The sequence below is a fragment of the Lactuca saligna genome, chromosome 8 (genome assembly GCF_052625555.1).
Source record: "Lactuca saligna cultivar CGN05327 chromosome 8, ASM5262555v1, whole genome shotgun sequence".
Lineage (NCBI taxonomy): Eukaryota > Viridiplantae > Streptophyta > Magnoliopsida > Asterales > Asteraceae > Lactuca > Lactuca saligna.
In genome coordinates this window covers 59,430,643-59,448,975 of record NC_136424.1, presented here as the reverse complement: position 1 = coordinate 59,448,975, position 18,333 = coordinate 59,430,643, and the positions used below count along the sequence as shown (strand labels likewise).

The window sequence follows — 18,333 nt, the reverse complement described above, 5'->3', positions numbered from 1 at the left end:
ACGTAAAGCTTGCGGCTTTACGTAGTATTTCATCCTTAGAAGGCTAGATCTTGAGTTTGGGGCCTTAGTCTCGCTTAAAAGCGTCTGAATGAGAGATTGGACTCAAAAAACTTGATGAGTTGGTTAGGGTTTTCCCCGTTATCCTGGATGCTGTACAAACTCGACGAGTTGGTGAGACAACTCGGTGAGTTGAGTTGGATTTTCCCAATTTTTCTGAGAACCGAAGGAACTCGACAAGTCGCATAGATGCACTCGACAAGTTGCTCAACATGGTCTGTTGACTTGAGTGTTGACTCTCGTTGACTTTAGGGTTTGGTTAAGTTATGGACTTCGGAGACCATGGAGGGGTAAAATAGGTCTTTCACCCTTTCTGAGAGTTAGTAAAGGAGTTAGCTTAACATCTTTGAGTTGTTATTATAAATTATTAATTAGAGATGATTATGATACATGTAGGTGGAGTCTAGACTGACCGTTGAGTATGAGACCTACTTGCTTTACTTACGAGGTGAGTCTTCTCTCCATACTTACCTGAGTGCTAATACTGTGTGACCGGAGGGTCTTGCCTGAGTTATTGACCAGAGGGTCTTATGTGCTTATCCTGAGTTATTTGATATATTATGCGTTCTGTCTTTGTGATTTGTGATGTATATTATTCTATGCCTTATTGAGTTAGGACCAGAGGGTCCAAACCGAGTTGTGTGACCATAGGGTTCTCACTGAGATACAGGACTGGAGGGTCCAACCTGAGCTGTGAGACCGAAGGGTCTTCACTAAGACACATGACTAGAGGGTCCTTCTCAAGTTACACCCTTGAGTGGCTAATTGTTTGTGTGTGGTATTTTGGGGAACTGAATAAGCTTTATGCTTACAGTGTTTTATGAAATGTGTTTCACGTGAATCTCAGGATCACGGGAAGGCGCTGGCATGATTGTACACACTAGGTAAGTGATTATGTTTTTGAGTATTCTTGGATATTGTTAAACAATTTATTGTTTTGTGTTTGGAACAATTTAGAAATTGGGTTTAGGAAATGTTAAACTATGTTTTTGTGTGGATTTAAAAATGGAAATTTTATTTAAAAATTTAGATTGTTACAAGTTGGTATCAGAGCCTTGGTTTAAGGGATTCGGATGTACCCTCAGGTATGTCTGGACTCAAACTGAGGATTTGAGGAATTTTGTTCTTTCTAAAAATAAATGATTTTCTAAATGAGTAAAAGTTTTAAGAGGAAACGAGATAAAGTGGTGTGTACAATTAGCAAGAGCCCAATGATTTTCCCAAAATACCCTTACTTGTTATATTATGAGATGAGATACTTATGAGATATTAGAGATACATGATAGATGATAGGCTAGGTATTTCAGGAATTTAGAGCTAGAGTTGCCTAATTCATGATGCCTTAGCCTAGGGGGATGCTATTGATTGACATTATTTGGCTATTTGCTCTGTGTGTGTACTGAGTGGGGTACATGGTAGGAGTGTTTTAGAGAGTTTTTGATTCAAGGAGTAATCTAGGAGAGGTACATAGATGTGCATTTAAGGAATCTACTGAGAGAGTAGTTTGATATCCATGAGTGATAGAGTACTTGTGAATTAGGATCCTTGGAGGAGGAGTTGGGGCGACTATGGGTTAGTGTGAATGGTAGTATTGGGCTTATACTACTAATAGCACTAGATCTGTATGCGACCCAAGTAAGAACCTTAGGATGCTAAGGAGCATGTAGATGTGGGTAATTGAGTATGCGCTTTAGCCAGTCCCTGATGATTTTTGTGTTTGTGTTTCAGAGAGACTATGGTGATTACCCGCAACAACCCCACGAGTGGTGGTACTGGTGACGAGGAGATCCGCAGGATCATTGCTGAGGAGGTGGTCGTAACTATCAGGGAGGCCATTCCAGAGATGTCCGGGTCTATTAAGACCACGTTGATTGAGAATTTTGATGAGCGATATGCTGCTGTCACAAAAGTTGTTGCTGCTGAAGCCCTTGCAGCTACAAGGCCACAGGGGGTGATTCGTTGTTGTTTTGAGAGTTCAACAAAATGAAGCCACCAGAGTTTGATGGAACCCAAGACCCGATTTCTGCTATGAGATGGATCTTTGACATCGAAGGATGTTTCTATACTTGTTCATGCCCGGAGCACTTGAGAGTGAGGTTTGCGCTGAACCAACTTCACTTGGGAGCGAAGGACTAGTGGAAGTTTGTGACGACTGATATTACTCTTGGAGACCATGTTACAATTACTTGAGAGAGGTTTACCCAATTATTCAGAGATGAGTACGTTCCCCAGGTGTAGAGGTAATGATTGGCCCAAAATTTTCTATCTGTCAAACAGAAGACATTAACCGTGACAGAGATTATGAGGATGTTTCATGAGAGGGCGTTGTTCTGCCCTGAGTGCGTGTCTACGGATTAGGCACGTGTGATCCAGTACTTTAGCATTTTGAGGAGAGATATTTAGGAGTTCATGGAGAACTCATCATGTAAAAAATTTGTTGAGTTGTAAACCAATGCCAGGAGGAGAAAGATTGAGCTGGCGATTCAGACCGGAGAGGAGGGATAGTCTCACAGGAGAGATAGGAGACCAGTTCAGTCGCAGCTGGCGTCGAAGCAGTCTAAGCCTGCTGATACAAAAGCAGGAGCCCAAAAGAGCCGCACTTGTGGAAAGTGAGGCAAGAGCCATGAGGGATCTTACCGAGCAGGGATTTGCTAAAAATGTGGCAAGGAGGGGCATATGACGAAGGACTGCCCCCAAGGGATTTTCAGATTGCTTTCATTGCAACCAGACTGGCCACTGAAAGTCCAAGTGTCCTCGGATCACTTAAGGACCATCCCAGGCTTCTGCTCCTACTACTTTACGCATCACTAATGGTCGGCTAGGGAAGGCCGAGGCTCCGAGAGCTCATGGGATTGCATTCCAGCTGACTGCGGAGGAGGTCCACGCAGCACCTGAAGTTGTTGTTGGTAAGTATCTCCTTATTTATGTTATGTTGATATTTGTTTAAGCTTATATTATGTTTCATATAGGTAGTTTTCTTGTGAATTTTGTGCTTGCCTTGGTGTTATTTGACTCGGGTGCGAGTCGATCTTTCATGTACTTATCCTTTAGTTGTCACATTAGTGTTAGACGCAAGGCGTTGAGTCGACTGTTGAGGGTTTCTATAGCCGATGAGCATGCGGTTTTTGCCATTGATGTATTTCAAGGATGTGTTTTAGAGATTTTTAGTGTTGAGTTTCTGATTGTGACAACCCGAAATATTTGGATCAAGCAAGGTCTAAATTATAACCCTATTACAATAAAAACCTTGAAAACCATTAGGGCATAAGTGCATGTATATAGAAATATACACTTTTTAAGTCACATGTAAGGTAACCTCTTGAAAGTAAACAAGTTTGTCGAGGCAAAAGTAGACAAATGAATTTGAATAAGAATGTTGGATTAAAAGATTGTCTATTAGTATCTAGCATAGTCTCCTACCCACCTTAGAACATGGAGGTCCATAAGAATAAGTACTTAAGCTAAGATATATGTATATAAATATGTGTAATAAGCTTTATGGAACCATGATTGAATGCACTCTTGTCAAAATCAACAATATAGCACACCATAAGCATTTCCCTTATGAATTTGGGCCTAGAACTCCACCTAGGCCGAAAATGAGCCTAATGGACTAAGTTTTGGCCGTGAACATCTTTAATGGGCCATGGTTTGGCCGCAAACACCTTAAGGGATCCATAATTGGGCGTAAACACTGTAAGGAAATCAATTGTTGGGCGTAAAAACCTTAGGGAATCCGTGTAACAAGGAAGTCACAAGCCTTGAGGGTTTAGTCTCTTCATGATGATTGTAACAATATGAATTGTGGCGTTACTGATGTATATATATTGGTTCATGTTCAGTATGGTGTTCACGAGAGGATTTGGTTCTAGATCTGGAGCTGGTGGCTAGGATAGGGCATGGATGAGTGATAATTAGATACAAGAGTTGATTGCCACTGAAATGGCTACTGCTATCCGGGGTTCTATTCTTTAATTTTTTGGGTCTATCAAGATCACCATGATTAATCTATTTGTTGATTGCTATGTTTCCCTCACCGAGGCTGCAATTGCTGCAACTACCGTGGTTGTTGCTGTTAAGGGTATTCGAGGGGAGAAATCATTCCAGTATTAGGAATTCGACAACATGAATCCCCCGAAGTTTGATGGGTTCAAGGACCCGATTGTGGCGATGAGGTTGCTGTCTGATGTGGAAGGTTTCTTGTTCACATGTTTGTGCTCAAATGGCCAAAAGGTCAAGTGTGCTCTGAACCTTCTCCGGCTAGGGGCGAAGGATTGGTGGAGATTGGTGACCGATTCTTATATTCCTGAGCAGAGGGTTGTTGTTACTTGGGAGCTATTCCCTGAGAAGTTACGTACGAGATATGTTCCTCTGGTGGAGAGGGAGTCATTGGCTCATGAGTACTTGGAGTTGAGACAGACAACGGAGACAGTGACAGGGATCAGCGATCACCAAGATGTTTACTAGGAGGGCTATTTCCTACCCTGAGTTTGTTGTTATGGAGCATGCACAGATAAAGAGATACTTAAGCATGATCAAGACTGAGACTAGGCAGTTTGTGTCTAGCCAACGTTATAGTACTCTCTTTGTGCTCCAAGATGCCACACAAATAAGAGAGATCAAGATTAAGACTCAGACGAGGGAGTTGAGGCATGCTCCTGTTCAGTTAGATCTTGCAGCAAAGTGGTTAAAACCGGTTGATTCACGGTCTGGGGGACAAAGGGGTCACATTTGTGGCAAATGCGGCAAGGTTCATGAGGGTGCTTGTTGATCTTCTTCTGTCTACTAAATATGTGGTAAGGAGGGGTATTATGCAAAGGATTTTCACCAGTAGGCCCTAGTACTGAGCACCAGGATTTGTTATCACTGTAATTAGGCTGGCAATATGAAGGCAAACTGTCTCTTGCTTTCTACAAGGCCAGCCCAAGCTCCAACACTGGCTAGTTTGAGGATCACAAATAGACACCAGGGTAGGGCAGAACCCCCAAGGGCTCGAGGTTGTGCTTTCCAGCTAACAGAGGAGGAGGCCATGGTGATGCCTGACATCATTACGGGTGCGTTTCGATCTTTTGTATCTTAGTCCTTCAGTAGGATTTTTGATATGACTCTTGGAGAGTTAGGGTGCCCGTTGTGAGTGTCCATTGCTAACGAGAATGGGGTTTCTACATCGAGCATTTTTCGGGGTTGTACCTTAGAGATATTCAGGGTGTCTTACCCGATTGATTTGATCACAATCCGTATGGGGGATTTGTGCGTGATAGTAGGAATGGATTGGTTGAGCAAGTTTGATACGGTGATTGAATGTGAGGGTCAACGAGTGATGGTTCGAACCCCAAGTGGGGGAGAACTTGTTATTTGTGGAGAGGGCACTAGGGTTGAATCAACATTTTGTTCTTCTGCCAGGGCTCGACAGTACCTACTACATGGGTGTATGGGTTACCTCGCGTATGTGATTGAAACTCGAGTTGGGAAGGAGGTTTCGATTTCAGATATGCCTATAGTGAGAGAGTTCGCAAATGTATTCTTGGAGGAGCTACCTAGTGTGTCTCCTGAGAGTCGAGTTGAGTTCAGGATCAATTTCATTCTTAGTGCTTCCCCGACTTCCAAGGCGTCATATGATGAGCGCTACCAGAGATGCAGGAGTTGTGCTCTCAGCTTTAGGTGCTGTTGGGCAAGTAGTTTATTAGATCGAGCAATTCGACGTGGGGAGAATCGATCTTGTTTGTCAAGAAGAAGGATGGTTCACACCGGATGTGCATTGATTACCAGGAGTTGAGCAAGTTAACGATGAAGAACCATTTCATGCTTCCATGGATTAATGATTTATTTGATCAACTGCAGGGCGCATCTTGGTTCTATGAGATCAATTTTAGGTCAAGGTATCATCAGATGAGGGTTAGATCGGAGGACATGGAGAAGACAACGTTCTGGACCCTTATAGTCATGATGATTCGTGGTAATGTCGTTTGGGCTCACCAATGCACCTGCAAAATTTATGGATTTGAAGAATCGGATATGTAGGTTGATGCTCAATCGTTCGGTCATTATTTTTATTGATGATATCTAGGTCTATTCCTAGACCAAGGAGTGGCATGAGGAGCACCTTTGAGATCTTCTCGACATTTTGAGATGGCAACAACTATATGCCAAGTTCTCGAAGTGTGATTTTTGGTTACGAGAGGTCTAGTTCTTTGGACACCTCGTTAACCAAAATGGGATTTTGGTCGACTCGGCCAAGATTCAGGCGGTCATGCAATGGGAGGTCCCAAAATCTCCTTCTTAGATCAGGTGTTTCTTGGGATTAGCAGGGTATTATCAGATACTCATTCAGGATTTCTCCAAGGTTGATGTACCCCTCACTCATCTGACGAGGAAGGGCGTGGATTTTCACTGGGGGCCAGAGCAGTAGGCTTCATTCGAGACACTGAGGCAGAAGTTATGTGAGGCCCTAATTTTGACCCTCCTCGAGGGTATTAATGATTTTATTGTGTATTAAGATGCATCCATCACCAGTTTAGTGGCGGCGATTATGCAGTGAGGGAGAGTTATTACTTATGTATCTAGATAGTTGAAGCCACATGAGGGTTGGTATCCAACGCAAGATTTAGAGTTGGGGTAGTGGTGTTTGCCCTCAAGATTTGGCTACTTATCTTTATGGGGTCTGGTGTACCATCTATATGGATCACAAGAGCTTAAGATATCTTATGGGACAGGTGGATCTAAGCATGAGACAATGTAGATGTCTTGCCGTGGTCAAGGATTATCACTGTGAGATTCTTTATCACCCAGGGAAAGCGGACATGGTTGTTGATGCTTCAAGCCACAAGTCGGATAGTTCTTCTGTTGGGAACATGTGTATGAGGATTTTGATCGATTCTCCACTTTTGGACTTGATCAGAGAGGCTCGATATGAGGGATTCAAGAAGGAGAATTAGAAACAAGAGAGGCTCGACAATAAGATTGAAAGGTTTACTAGTGATAATTGTGGATATTTGACTTGGTGCGGTTAGGTTTGATACCATATTATGGTGGGATCAGGCTGATTGTGTTGGAGAAGGTACATAAGTCTAGGTTTTCGATACACCCTAGATGCACAAAGATGTACCGAGATTTGAGGCTTAGTTACTGGTGGTTATGCATGAAGAGAAAGGTAGTTTAGTATGTTAAGAGGTGCTTAACTTGTCACTTGGTTAAGACCGAGAACCAGAGGCCTCATGGAAGGCTTCAACATTTAGAGATTCTCATGTGGAAATGGGAATAGATATCTATGAACTTCATCACCAACTTACCTTAGACGGCTAAGGGATTCAATGTGATATGGGTTATAGTGGACCGTCTGACCAAGAGTGCCCACTTTCTAGCTATTTAGGGGAGTTCCTTGGTCGAGAAATTAGCCGATATATATATATATATATATATATATATATATATATATATATATATACACACATGTGATTTTCGCTCGACATGGTGTTCTAGTTTCCATTGTATCCAACCGAGATGTTTGGTTCACTTCATAGTTTTGGTAGAAGTTTCACGAGGAATTGGGTATGAAATTGCATCATACCACTGCTTATCATTTACATACTGATGGTCAGAGCGAGCAAACCATTCAGACACTTGAGGATATGTTGAGAGATTGTGTCCTAGATTTCAGTGGAATTTAGGACTTCTACCTTCCCCTAACTGATTTTTCTTATAGCAACAGTTATCACTCTAGTATAGGTGTGCTGCCATTTGAGCTTCTCTATGGGTGGAAGTGTCGTACCCCAGTTCGTTGGGGAGAGGTCGATCACAAGGTTATAGGAAGGACTGAGGTAGTCCTTTATACGAAAGAGCTTATTTAGCAGATCAGACAGAGGTTGTAGACATCTCAGAATTGGCAAAAGAGTTATGCCAACAAGCGTCGATCCGAGTTGGATTTCCAGGTCGACGACATGGTTTTACTGAAGGTATCACCCTGAAAGGGTGTGATACGCTTCGGGAAGATGGGCAACTTGGGGCCTCGATATATTGGGTAAGTTTGGGTGATTTCCAGTGTTGGTAGAGTAGCATATCGATTGGGTCTCCATGAGGAGTTCAGTTAGATTCACAGCACCTTTCACATTTCTCAGCTTCAGAAGTTTATAGTTGATGGTTCTACAGTGGTTCCCTTAGATGATATGTAGGTTGATGATCATCGAAACTATGTTGAGAGACCACTGGTGATATTGGATAGGAAGTCGAAGGCCTTACACAATAAGGTGGTATCTTTGGTCAAGGTCCAGTGGCAGCATCAGAAGGGTTCCAAATGGACTTAGGAACCTAAGACAGAGATGCGAGAGAACTACCCTGAGTTATTTGCAATGTCAGACTTCAAGGACGTAGTCTAATTCAAGTGGGGGAGGATTGTAACACCTCGAATTCTAAGTATTTTCCATTTACACCATTAATATGAAGTTGTTTACAGAATTGGTTCCAAGGAGATTTAAATGAGAATAGTGCCTCTATTGTGTATGTTGGGCGTACATGGTTGACAATAAAACCCTAAATTTTAGGGTTTGGACCCTATTTAAACATAATTAACTCCCAATACCCCTTCCCCTCATCAGCCTCCTCCATTGCCCACTTCATACCTCACAAACCCTAATTTCCATTTGTGGTGTTTTTAGCTCATTTTGGTTATATGGTGTCCATTATTGTTTGGTTGTGGCTCTAGAGTAGGATCATCTATGTGGGTGTCTATCTTACCTCTGGGTACATATGGTCATGCATATCTTGGAGAGTTGGTTATGTATTCTTATGTATAGGATGTTTTTGTACTGTAGTGATCTACTATATATATATATATATATATATATATATATATATATATATATATATATATATATATATATATATATATATATATATATATATATCCTTTTGTGTTAGGATGCAATAGTAGTGTTATGCTGGTTAGAGTACCAGTAAGTTGGTTATCGTCTTGTGGAGTGCCTTAGGGGCTGACATAGTCACGTAGGATAGTTTGAGAACTCTTGATCTATGCTTTCTTGTCAAACTTATTTGGTTGTGGCTCTAGAGTTGGATCATCTGTTTCGGTGGCTATCTCACCTCTGGTTACTTATGACTATGCATTCCATGGAAATTAGCTGGTAGCGGAGCAGTGTATTGTAAGGGTTCTAGTAGGCGGTGGTGAGTTGTATGATTGATAACTGCATATATTATGTGCCTACTTGATCCTTGATTATTTATATGTCGACATATGGTGGCGGATGACTTTAAGGCGGTCCTCCTTTGTGTTGTAGGCCAAGATACAAAATACAGGCCAATTGTAAGTCATAGGCATGGAGGCTCGGGAACAACAGTTAGGTTGAGGAAACAAGCCAACATACCTGAGGTAATCCAATCCGATGATTGTGGACCTAGTATGGATGTTTCTATATGTTCTATTTGTGTGTGGTATTTTGGGGGAAACTTGCTAAGCTTCGTGCCTACCCAGTTTATATTATCTTTCAGGTATCACCAATTATCATGGGAAGGCGAAGGTGTGACTGTACACATTCATCAACAACAATGAAGATTCCGCGTTATTATATTACGTTGATTCTCAACAAATGTAATTTGGAACGAATTTATTCTTAATACGAATTTTATAATTCAGAGTTTTACCTTAATAAAAAGAAAAAATGTTGTTGTGAAAGTAGGATGTTTCAGTTACATTAGGCTTAAAGGGTTAAATATAATTAGATTGTTTCCCTAGATTACAATTTATATCCTAAAGAATTACTAATTCGCTATAATCTGAAGCTTTAATACCAATTTGTCACACCCCCGACCGGTGGCAAACCGTCGGGTTGTGTGACATTAGAGTGTTGGATTTCAATCCTGAGTAATACACTATATTTTAAAAAACATCAATTTTTATTCATTAAGTAAAATATATTTCAAAGTTTTTCGATGTCTAGATAGGTCACAAAAGCAAAGTACAATAGTAAAACACATAGACTTCGAGTTGCATCACCGGGGTTATTTTCCTTTCCATACGGGCTCATTCTCATGAGATTACATGTGTTTTTTTGAAAGTACAACATAATGCTGGTGAGTCCATAGGTTTTATTATTATAAAATGTTGTGTGGTTGTTGTAACTATCTTGTTTATTCTAAACTTACTTCTTCGAATTCGAGTGTACTATCGCTACTTTCTTAGGTTATTTCCTAATAGTAGTCTAAGATAGTTGGTTTTTGTTTAACAATGTTAGGGATAAGTTCCTATAATCAAGTTATGATTGTTGAGTGTTCCCTGAAAAACCACAACGCTTCATCAGATGTTGTAAATGCGTTTAGAAATTTCTGCCTTCCTCGACTTATTGTTAGGTTGTAGGTAGCAACCACAGGTAGGAGTGTCTATCCCATATATATATATATATATATATATATATATATATATATATATATATATATCTTGCTCACTTAAGATTTAAAGATAATAGGTCGGGGGATAGCTGGAGGTCATTCAGCATGTTGATGAATCGTGTCTCATCTAACAACTTGTTGATGTAGGCCTCCGCTGGTCGGTTGTGTTGTTATCCTAGTTGTGTTTTATCATGTATATACTTATTACATATATTTTTATATTGTGATATATATATATATATATATATATATATATATATATATATATATATATATATATATATATATAAAATTTAGTTCTTTCATCCTTAGGCTTAAAATTGAAAATACTTCATCATCGGGATGTTACAGATAACATTGTACCTAGTGTTACTTTGTCTGATTATCCTATGCTAACTAAATTATATATATATATATATATATATATATATATACATACATATATATATAATTTAGTTAGCATAGGATAATCAGACAAAGTAACACTAGGTACAATGTTATCTGTAACATCCCGATGATGAGGTATTTTCAATTTTAAGCCTAAGTATGAAAGAATATTGCATTTTGACCCTTGGGTTTGAGAAAGATTGCAAGAATGGGCCATAGTGGAATTTTGGTAGTTTTGTCTAGGCAATTAGTACGTTGAGCTTACATTGTTTATGCTAGGAGTACTGGGGTGGACCCTAATACGATGCGTGTACATCGCGAACGTAGGGCATACATGGTAAATCCTCAACCCCTAATTTTTCGGCTTTCGTTCATATATAAGAATCATTATCCCCTCATTTCTCATTCCTTCACCAACATCTATCTGAGAAAACTACCCTCTAGGTAACCCTAAGTGAAAGGAGTACATCTGTAGCTTATCTTTGTGTTTTATGGTGTTCTTGAAGAAAAAGAAGGTGGTGAGAAGAACTTGGAGCTTGGAAACAACTTGGATTTGAGGTTATCTCCTTTCTAGAAATGTCCAGGAGGTAAAAAGATCATAACTTGATCACCTTATCTTGTAGATCTAGCCATTTCTTCATTTAGGGCACTTTTGGTCCCAAATAAGGTGATTCTTGAGCATGACATGCTCTTAACAAAATAAGTTGTCCTTTCCAACCTTACGAGGGGCTTGAGTCGTAAAAATGTGGTCTTATTGCTTATTTTCTCTCCACGCATGCTCTACAAGGTCTTAAGGCATTAACAAGTTGGGATTTTCTGTATTAAGCACTTAATGGACATGCAAAGTCATAAAGTTTGAAACTTTATGACTCTTAGTGGTATTTTGGCTTTGGATCTGAAAGTTGGATGTGAGAGCTTAATGCATTAAGCTCTTATTAAGAAAAGAAGGTTCCATGCGTATGTCATGTGTACCACAACATATGTCGTGCGTACATGGTCAACCACTAGACTCTGTTCTGAGCTCGAGTACGCCCATTGTAGGAGCTCTGTATGCTCCACATACTCGGTTGAGTGGACCAAGTTGACTCCTTGACCTGTTGACTTTGACTTTGTCCATGGTTGACCAAGTTTGACTTATGGGTATTTTGAGCTATAGCTAAGCCTTGATCTCTTTTTATTGAATAAGTGACCTGTAGAGCCGATATTTGGAGAAGTGTATTGTTTAGCTATTCATCAGACTGTGAGGTAAGTTTCCTTACTATTCTTGAGGGTGGAAGGCACTAATTTCGGCCCCTTTGGTTATATATCCTCGTATCTAGGATATTGCTATAAAGTATAAATCTGTAGTTCTGCCAACTACTCTGTTAACTGGTTATATGAGTATATGTTTTTTGATATATGTTACTTGTTATGTGCATGTCGACATGGTAAGTTGAGGTTGAGACTATTGTTTTGTGCAGTAAGTCAATAGATCGGGGCAATCCAACCATAAGGTTGTTAGCCGGGTCATTCCAACAAAAAGATTGTGAGCAGGGGTAATCCAACCAAGAGGTTGTGGACCCGTTATGTATTGCACATTCCAAGCGTAAGGTTGTCGGCTAGGGCATTCCAACCGTATGGTTGTGGGCCAGGGCTTATCCAACCAGGAGGTTGTGGACCCATTATCTATTTGATTATATATTTGTGTAATGGTACTTTGGGGGAACTCACTAATCTTTGGCTTACAATTTTAGTATATGGTTTCAGGTAATTCTAAAAATCATGCGAAGCCGAAGGCGTAATTATACATAGCTTCATATTTTATGTATTTGGGTCTTGGGGAAATCTCTGATTTGAAATAATAATTTTTGAAACAATGACTATATTTGTACATAATGATGATGAATGGTTGATTTTTGATAATATTAAATTATTGTGATTTTTGAATGTTACAAGTTGGTATCAGAGCCTTTGTTTGAGTAAATTGGATGAGCATTCATATGAACTCAGATTCAAACTAGGGAACTACAAAAGTTTTTAAAATGATTTTCAAAAATTGTTTTCAAAGTAAACAAGGAAGGATGTGATGTGTACGATCATCTGGAGCAAGAAAGTATACCCCAAATTACTCACACTGTTATATGCTATTATGCTATAATAGAACAACATGTTAGTGATAGGTTAGGGATCTTCAGGATTTGCATGATAGAATTGCCTGAGAGCCTAGGGTTTCTTTCTTGTATGAAATTGACATCATTATTGTAGTTGCGTAGTGTATGCATCCTAGATGTACATAAATACGGTTCTATCGCATGAGAATGTTTGGTTTAGACTTATATCCTGTTCTTTTTTTTTATGAAGGGTTTAGGATAGAATCAGGTATTCGACTTTCTATAGGATCCAATGTTATGTATGATTAGCATACACATTATTGCAGGCTTTGTGGAAGTTTCATGGATAAGTTATGTGGGGTCAGCAAGCCAGTTGAGGAACGTCTACCCTTTCTTTAGGGAGTAAGAATAGGATGTATGTGTATGTTAGTGTGTTGTTAGGGATTTTGTGATGATCCTATAAGACAAATACGGGTAGGTGTGGAAGGTAGTATGGGCTCGTACTATCAGAAGTACCGGACCCGTACGCGTAACAGGGAAGTCATAACCCCTAGGGTTTCATTATTTGAAATAGCTCCTATGGTATATGATAGTTTTATTTTATTTACTTCTTTTTAAAGTTTATTTTAGTATATTTCATTCATATTTTACTTATTTTCCATGCATATTTTCCTTTTTGTTATTTTATTACTAGTTTCGGTTACTTTCGAATTTCATGAGCATAATTGTAGGGTTTTGGAGTCTAGCAGAGTGGGAATGTTCGGGACTTATGGAAAGCAGTTGGACTTTGAGGACCAGAAGGATCTTGGGCTTAATATCTAGTGGAGGTGATGAAAAAATGGGCTTTAGACGGATAGAGCTTGGAGGAACATGGCCTCTTAATTAAAAGAAGATGGAAGAATTTGTTCAAGCGTACGAGAATTGATGATCGTGCGAATACGAGAGTTATGGGTGATTTGGAGAAGACAAATGGGGCTCAAATCGAAGAGAACTTGAAGAAAAATAGGCTAGAAGCTGATTGGTCTCAAACTGGGCCAATAAACTAAGTTGTGCTAGCCCAACAATTGAAGTAGCCCAAATCTCTGTCACTCTTATGCGACTGCATAATATTTCCACACGCGGATTCCTACAGGGGAAATTTCGTGATTTTAATTGAATGTTTATATGGGGAAGGTTGGTGTGCTACTTTTTTCAACATTTGCACATCCGATTTTGGAGCGTTTTCTCTGGAGATTTTGGAGACTTTGAAGGCCAACAACCCTCAAGAAATTCATCATTTTTGCTCTTGAATCTTGTAAAATGTTTGGTACAAGCTTTTCTTACTTTGTTTTCTTGAGTTTAGCCATGGTTGGCTAAACAAAGCTTGGTTGACTTTGGTGGAATCGTTTAACTTTTTTTGAATGTTGAAGACTCCATGAACTAGTTCTTGAATCTTTATGAAAATGTTTTGTGTTTTAACTTCTTATCACTACTTGTATGTTTTTATTCATGAGTATAAATGTGTTTGTGGTGATTAGTTGGATAATTTCTTGACTAAGTAAAGGATCCTCAAATTAGCAACCAACAAATGATTTTTGTGTTAGTTTTGCTTCACACAATCATAAAAACATTTTCTCGAATATGGTAGTGAAAGCATTTGACTCCTCTTTGATTTGGTGACTTTTTGGTTCTTAATGCTAGTTAACTTTCACTAATTACATGCTTAATGGAGATTGTGACTTTGACTAAGGAAATTATTATGAGTTTCTCGAACGATTTTAATAACTAAGAAAAGTATTGGTAATCTCAAGCCTCTTGGATTACTATAGTCAAATTAAGGATTTAAAACAAGTATTGCACCATTGGATTCTAATCATATGTTCATCAAAAGTAAAAGTAAGGAAACCTTAAGTCAACCATCTTTCCCTTATTGATTTTACATCAAACTCTTATTTTTGTTGAAATTTTCTATTGGAATTTTAGTTTAATTCTAGTTTATTTCAAGTATTTCAAAAGACCAAAATCCCTCATTTTTACTTTTATTGTCATTTTACAAGTACTTTTACAAAGAGACTTTTCATAGAGTTCTAAAATTTAACCAATCTCCACGGATTCGACCCCTTTACCACTTTACAGTATTTTAGTGTAAAAGATTTAGGGTTATTAATTTTGTTGGCCTCGACAACCGCCAAATCTTGGCACCGTTGTCTGGCATTGGTTTATTTTTAATCAATTTGATTCTCTATGACCAGATCTCAACGTACAGGTGCTTTGATTTGTAATCCGGAAACTAAAAAACAAGCAAGGCGTTTGGCGAAGGAAAAGAGAATAGAACTTGGTCAAACTTCAAATCCACACGAGGACCCGAAGGTTGAAGCGCTTCATCAAGTGACACAGAACCCGATTCTTGCCCTGTCCCTCGGCAAGAAATTCCCAAAACACCACCGCTACAACAAAATCCACCCATCATGAACCCAATTGCAATGGAGGATGGAGGAGAAGCTCCCAAAAGAATCTTGAGGAAAATGATGGAAACCGATGTTACACAAACTCATAACGGTATCAATTACCCTGTTTTAGAAGGAGGTTCGTAGTTAAAGTCTAGTTCAGCTCATCACCTTCCAATCATGGATTAGAGAATGAAGACCCTCATAAGCACTTGAAGATGTTCCACATTATTTGCACTAGTATGAAGCCACAATGGTCAACCGATGAGCAAATCAAATTAAGGGCATTCCCCTTTTCATTAGCCAATGGAGCAAAGGAATGGTTATGCTATATTCTACCGGGGTCAATAAACTCATGGACCGACATGGCAAGAGGTTTTCTTGTCAAGTTCTATCCCTCTTCAAGAGTCTCAAGTCTTAGAAAGTAGATTTTTGGAATCCACCAAGGTCAAAATGATACTTTCCATGATTATTGGGAGAAGTTCAACAACTTGTGCTATAGTTATCCACAACATCAAATTTCTGAGCAACTCCTCATTCAATACTTCTATGAGGGATTGTTGTAAATGGAGAGAAGACTAGTTTATGTCTCAAGTGGTGGGGATTTCTTTAACAAAACTCCATAACAAACAAGATAACTCTTCAACACCATACCCGCGAAATCCCACGACTTTGTCCCGTTCCAAGACATGAAGAGATACACCCAACGTAAAGTCAATGAAGAGTAGACATCAAACCTAGAGTGTCAAATCAAAGATTTAACATCTGTTGTTCAAAAGTTAGCCATGGGAAAAACTCCACAAGTGATGGTTTTGTGGTATATATGCAACAATGGGACATCTTACGGATATGTGTCCTATTCTCCAAGAAGATGCGGAACAAGTGAACGCCAAAGGAGAATCCCAAAATTATCACAAAAAACCATATGGTTACCAAAATGCATATAATTCAAGCTGGAAGTCAAATCCCCATACGAGCTACAACCCAAGACCATTTCCTCAAAATGCTTTGGTTAGACCTTCCTACCCACCACAATAAACTCACTACCAACACCCACAACCACATTATTAACCCACACCACACCCTCTACATCATCACCAACAACCTCCTCAATCTCAACGTAGTAACTCCAGAATGTCTCTTGAAGGCATTGTCAAGTCTCTAGTACCCAACAATTCCAAAAAAAGACAATGACTAGTGTCTCCAACCTTGAAGCAAAAATAGGAGATATAGTTACATATATAAGCAAGTTGGAGTCCCGTGGCAAACTACCTTCTCAAACCAAAAAGAACCCAAATGTCAATGTAGAGACTTTGAGAAGTGGTAAACAAACTAGAGAGAGTAGTTCGAAGAACAAGTCAAGGGAAGATGAGGAAGAAATAGAGATCGCCCCCATTAAGGATCCTATTGTCGAGAATGATACACAAACCAGAGTTCGAAAGAAGACTATTCCTCTGGTGACACCAATAGCCACTCAACCTCTATTCCCCTCCCGACTTGCAACCTCAAAGAAGAGCACGGGGAGAAAGAGATTTTGGATACCTTCCGAAAGGTGGAAGTAAACATCCCATTACTTGATGCAATCAAACAACTCCCCAGATATTCAAAATTCTTGAAAGAACTTTGGAACAACAAGAGAAAATTGAAGGGAAATGAAAAGATTTTGATGAACGAGAATGCATCCGCGATCGTACAAAGAAAACTTCCACCTAAGTGTAAAGATCATGGAATGTTTACGGTTCCTTGCAAGATAGGGGATGTCACTTTTAGTAGCACTATGATCGATATCAGTGTTTCTATTAATGTCATGCCTTATTCGGTGTATGAACCATTGAATGTTGGGCCTTTAAGTGAAACCGACGTCATAATTTCACTTGCGGATAAATCAAGTGTTTTTCCAAGAGGTGTTTTAGAAGATGTTTTGGTGCAAGTGAACCAATTGGTCTTCTCGACGGATTTCTATGTGATTGATTTAGAAGAACAAGTGTCAGTTAATTTGGCTCTAATTTTACTTGGGAGATCATTTTTGAAGATGGCTAGTAAGAAAATCAATGTGTATGCAAGAAGTTTAACAATGGAGTTTGATGGTGAAACAATAAGTTTTAATATCTACGATGCTATGAGTTATCCTAGTAATGTTTCATCCTTGTATTTTGTTGATGTTGTTGAACCACTAACCCAAGAATTGTTCGAGTTATCCAATGGTGATATGTTGGAGATAATTCTAAGCAAGGGTTTGATTGTGAGAAACTAGCCGAGAAATTGAAGCTTTATTCTTTAAATCTGGAAGTTGAGAAGTTGGTAAATAATTTGGAGGTGAAGAAATTAACAAGATTTGATGTCAATAATATTAAATTGCCCAACTCATATAAATTGGAATTGAAAGTCCTGCCTTAACACTTGAAGTATGCCTACTTGGGAAAGAATGAAACTCTTCCAGTTATCAATTCAACTCACTTAACCGAATTTGAAGAAGAGAAACTCCTCAAGGTGTTGAAGGAACACAAAGAAGCCATGGTTGGACAATTATGGATATAAAAGGATCGAGCCCCTCCACTTGTATGCACAAGATTTTGATGGAGGATGAATGCAAGCCAAGCTGAGATGCGCAAAGAAGATTAAATCCGCCTATGATGGAAGTTGTGAAGAAAGAGATGTTGAAGCTTCTTGATGTGGGGATGATTTATCCAATCTCAGATAGCAACTCGGTGAGCCCGGTGCAAGTGGCATCGAAAAAGACGGGAATCACGGTGGTCGAGAACAACAAAAGTATGATGGTCCTTACCTGCATGCAAAATGGGTGGAGAGTATGTAATGACTACCGCAAAATCAAAGCAAGCACAAGAAAATATCATTTTGCATTACCTTTCATTGACCTAATGTTAGAATGGTTGGCCAGAAAGTCTCATTATTGTTGTCTAGACGGGTATTCTGATTTTCATCAAATCTCGGTGGCACTGGAAGACCAAGAAAAGACA

The 18,333-nt window shown here is 39.3% G+C and overlaps 1 protein-coding gene across 1 annotated transcript; it reads left to right on the top strand.

Annotated features, from left to right (window-relative positions):
- The first annotated feature begins 16,545 nt into the window (after window positions 1-16,545).
- Window positions 16,546-17,609, top strand: LOC145009661 (uncharacterized). The gene is made up of 2 exons (XM_078968308.1): window positions 16,546-16,907; window positions 16,955-17,609. The coding sequence occupies exons 1-2, from the start codon at window positions 16,546-16,548 to the stop codon at window positions 17,607-17,609; spliced, it is 1,017 nt and encodes a 338-aa protein (XP_078824434.1).
- Window positions 17,610-18,333: the final 724 nt, after the last annotated feature.

Excerpts from the sequence above, each read along its gene's own strand:
- LOC145009661 (XM_078968308.1), top strand. The coding sequence starts at position 16,546 with ATGACTAGTGTCTCCAACCTTGAAGCAAAAATAGGAGATATAGTTACA. Across the intron at positions 16,908-16,954 it reads TTTTGGATACCTTCCGAAAG|ATATTCAAAATTCTTGAAAG; the intron begins GTGGAAGTAAAC and ends ACAACTCCCCAG.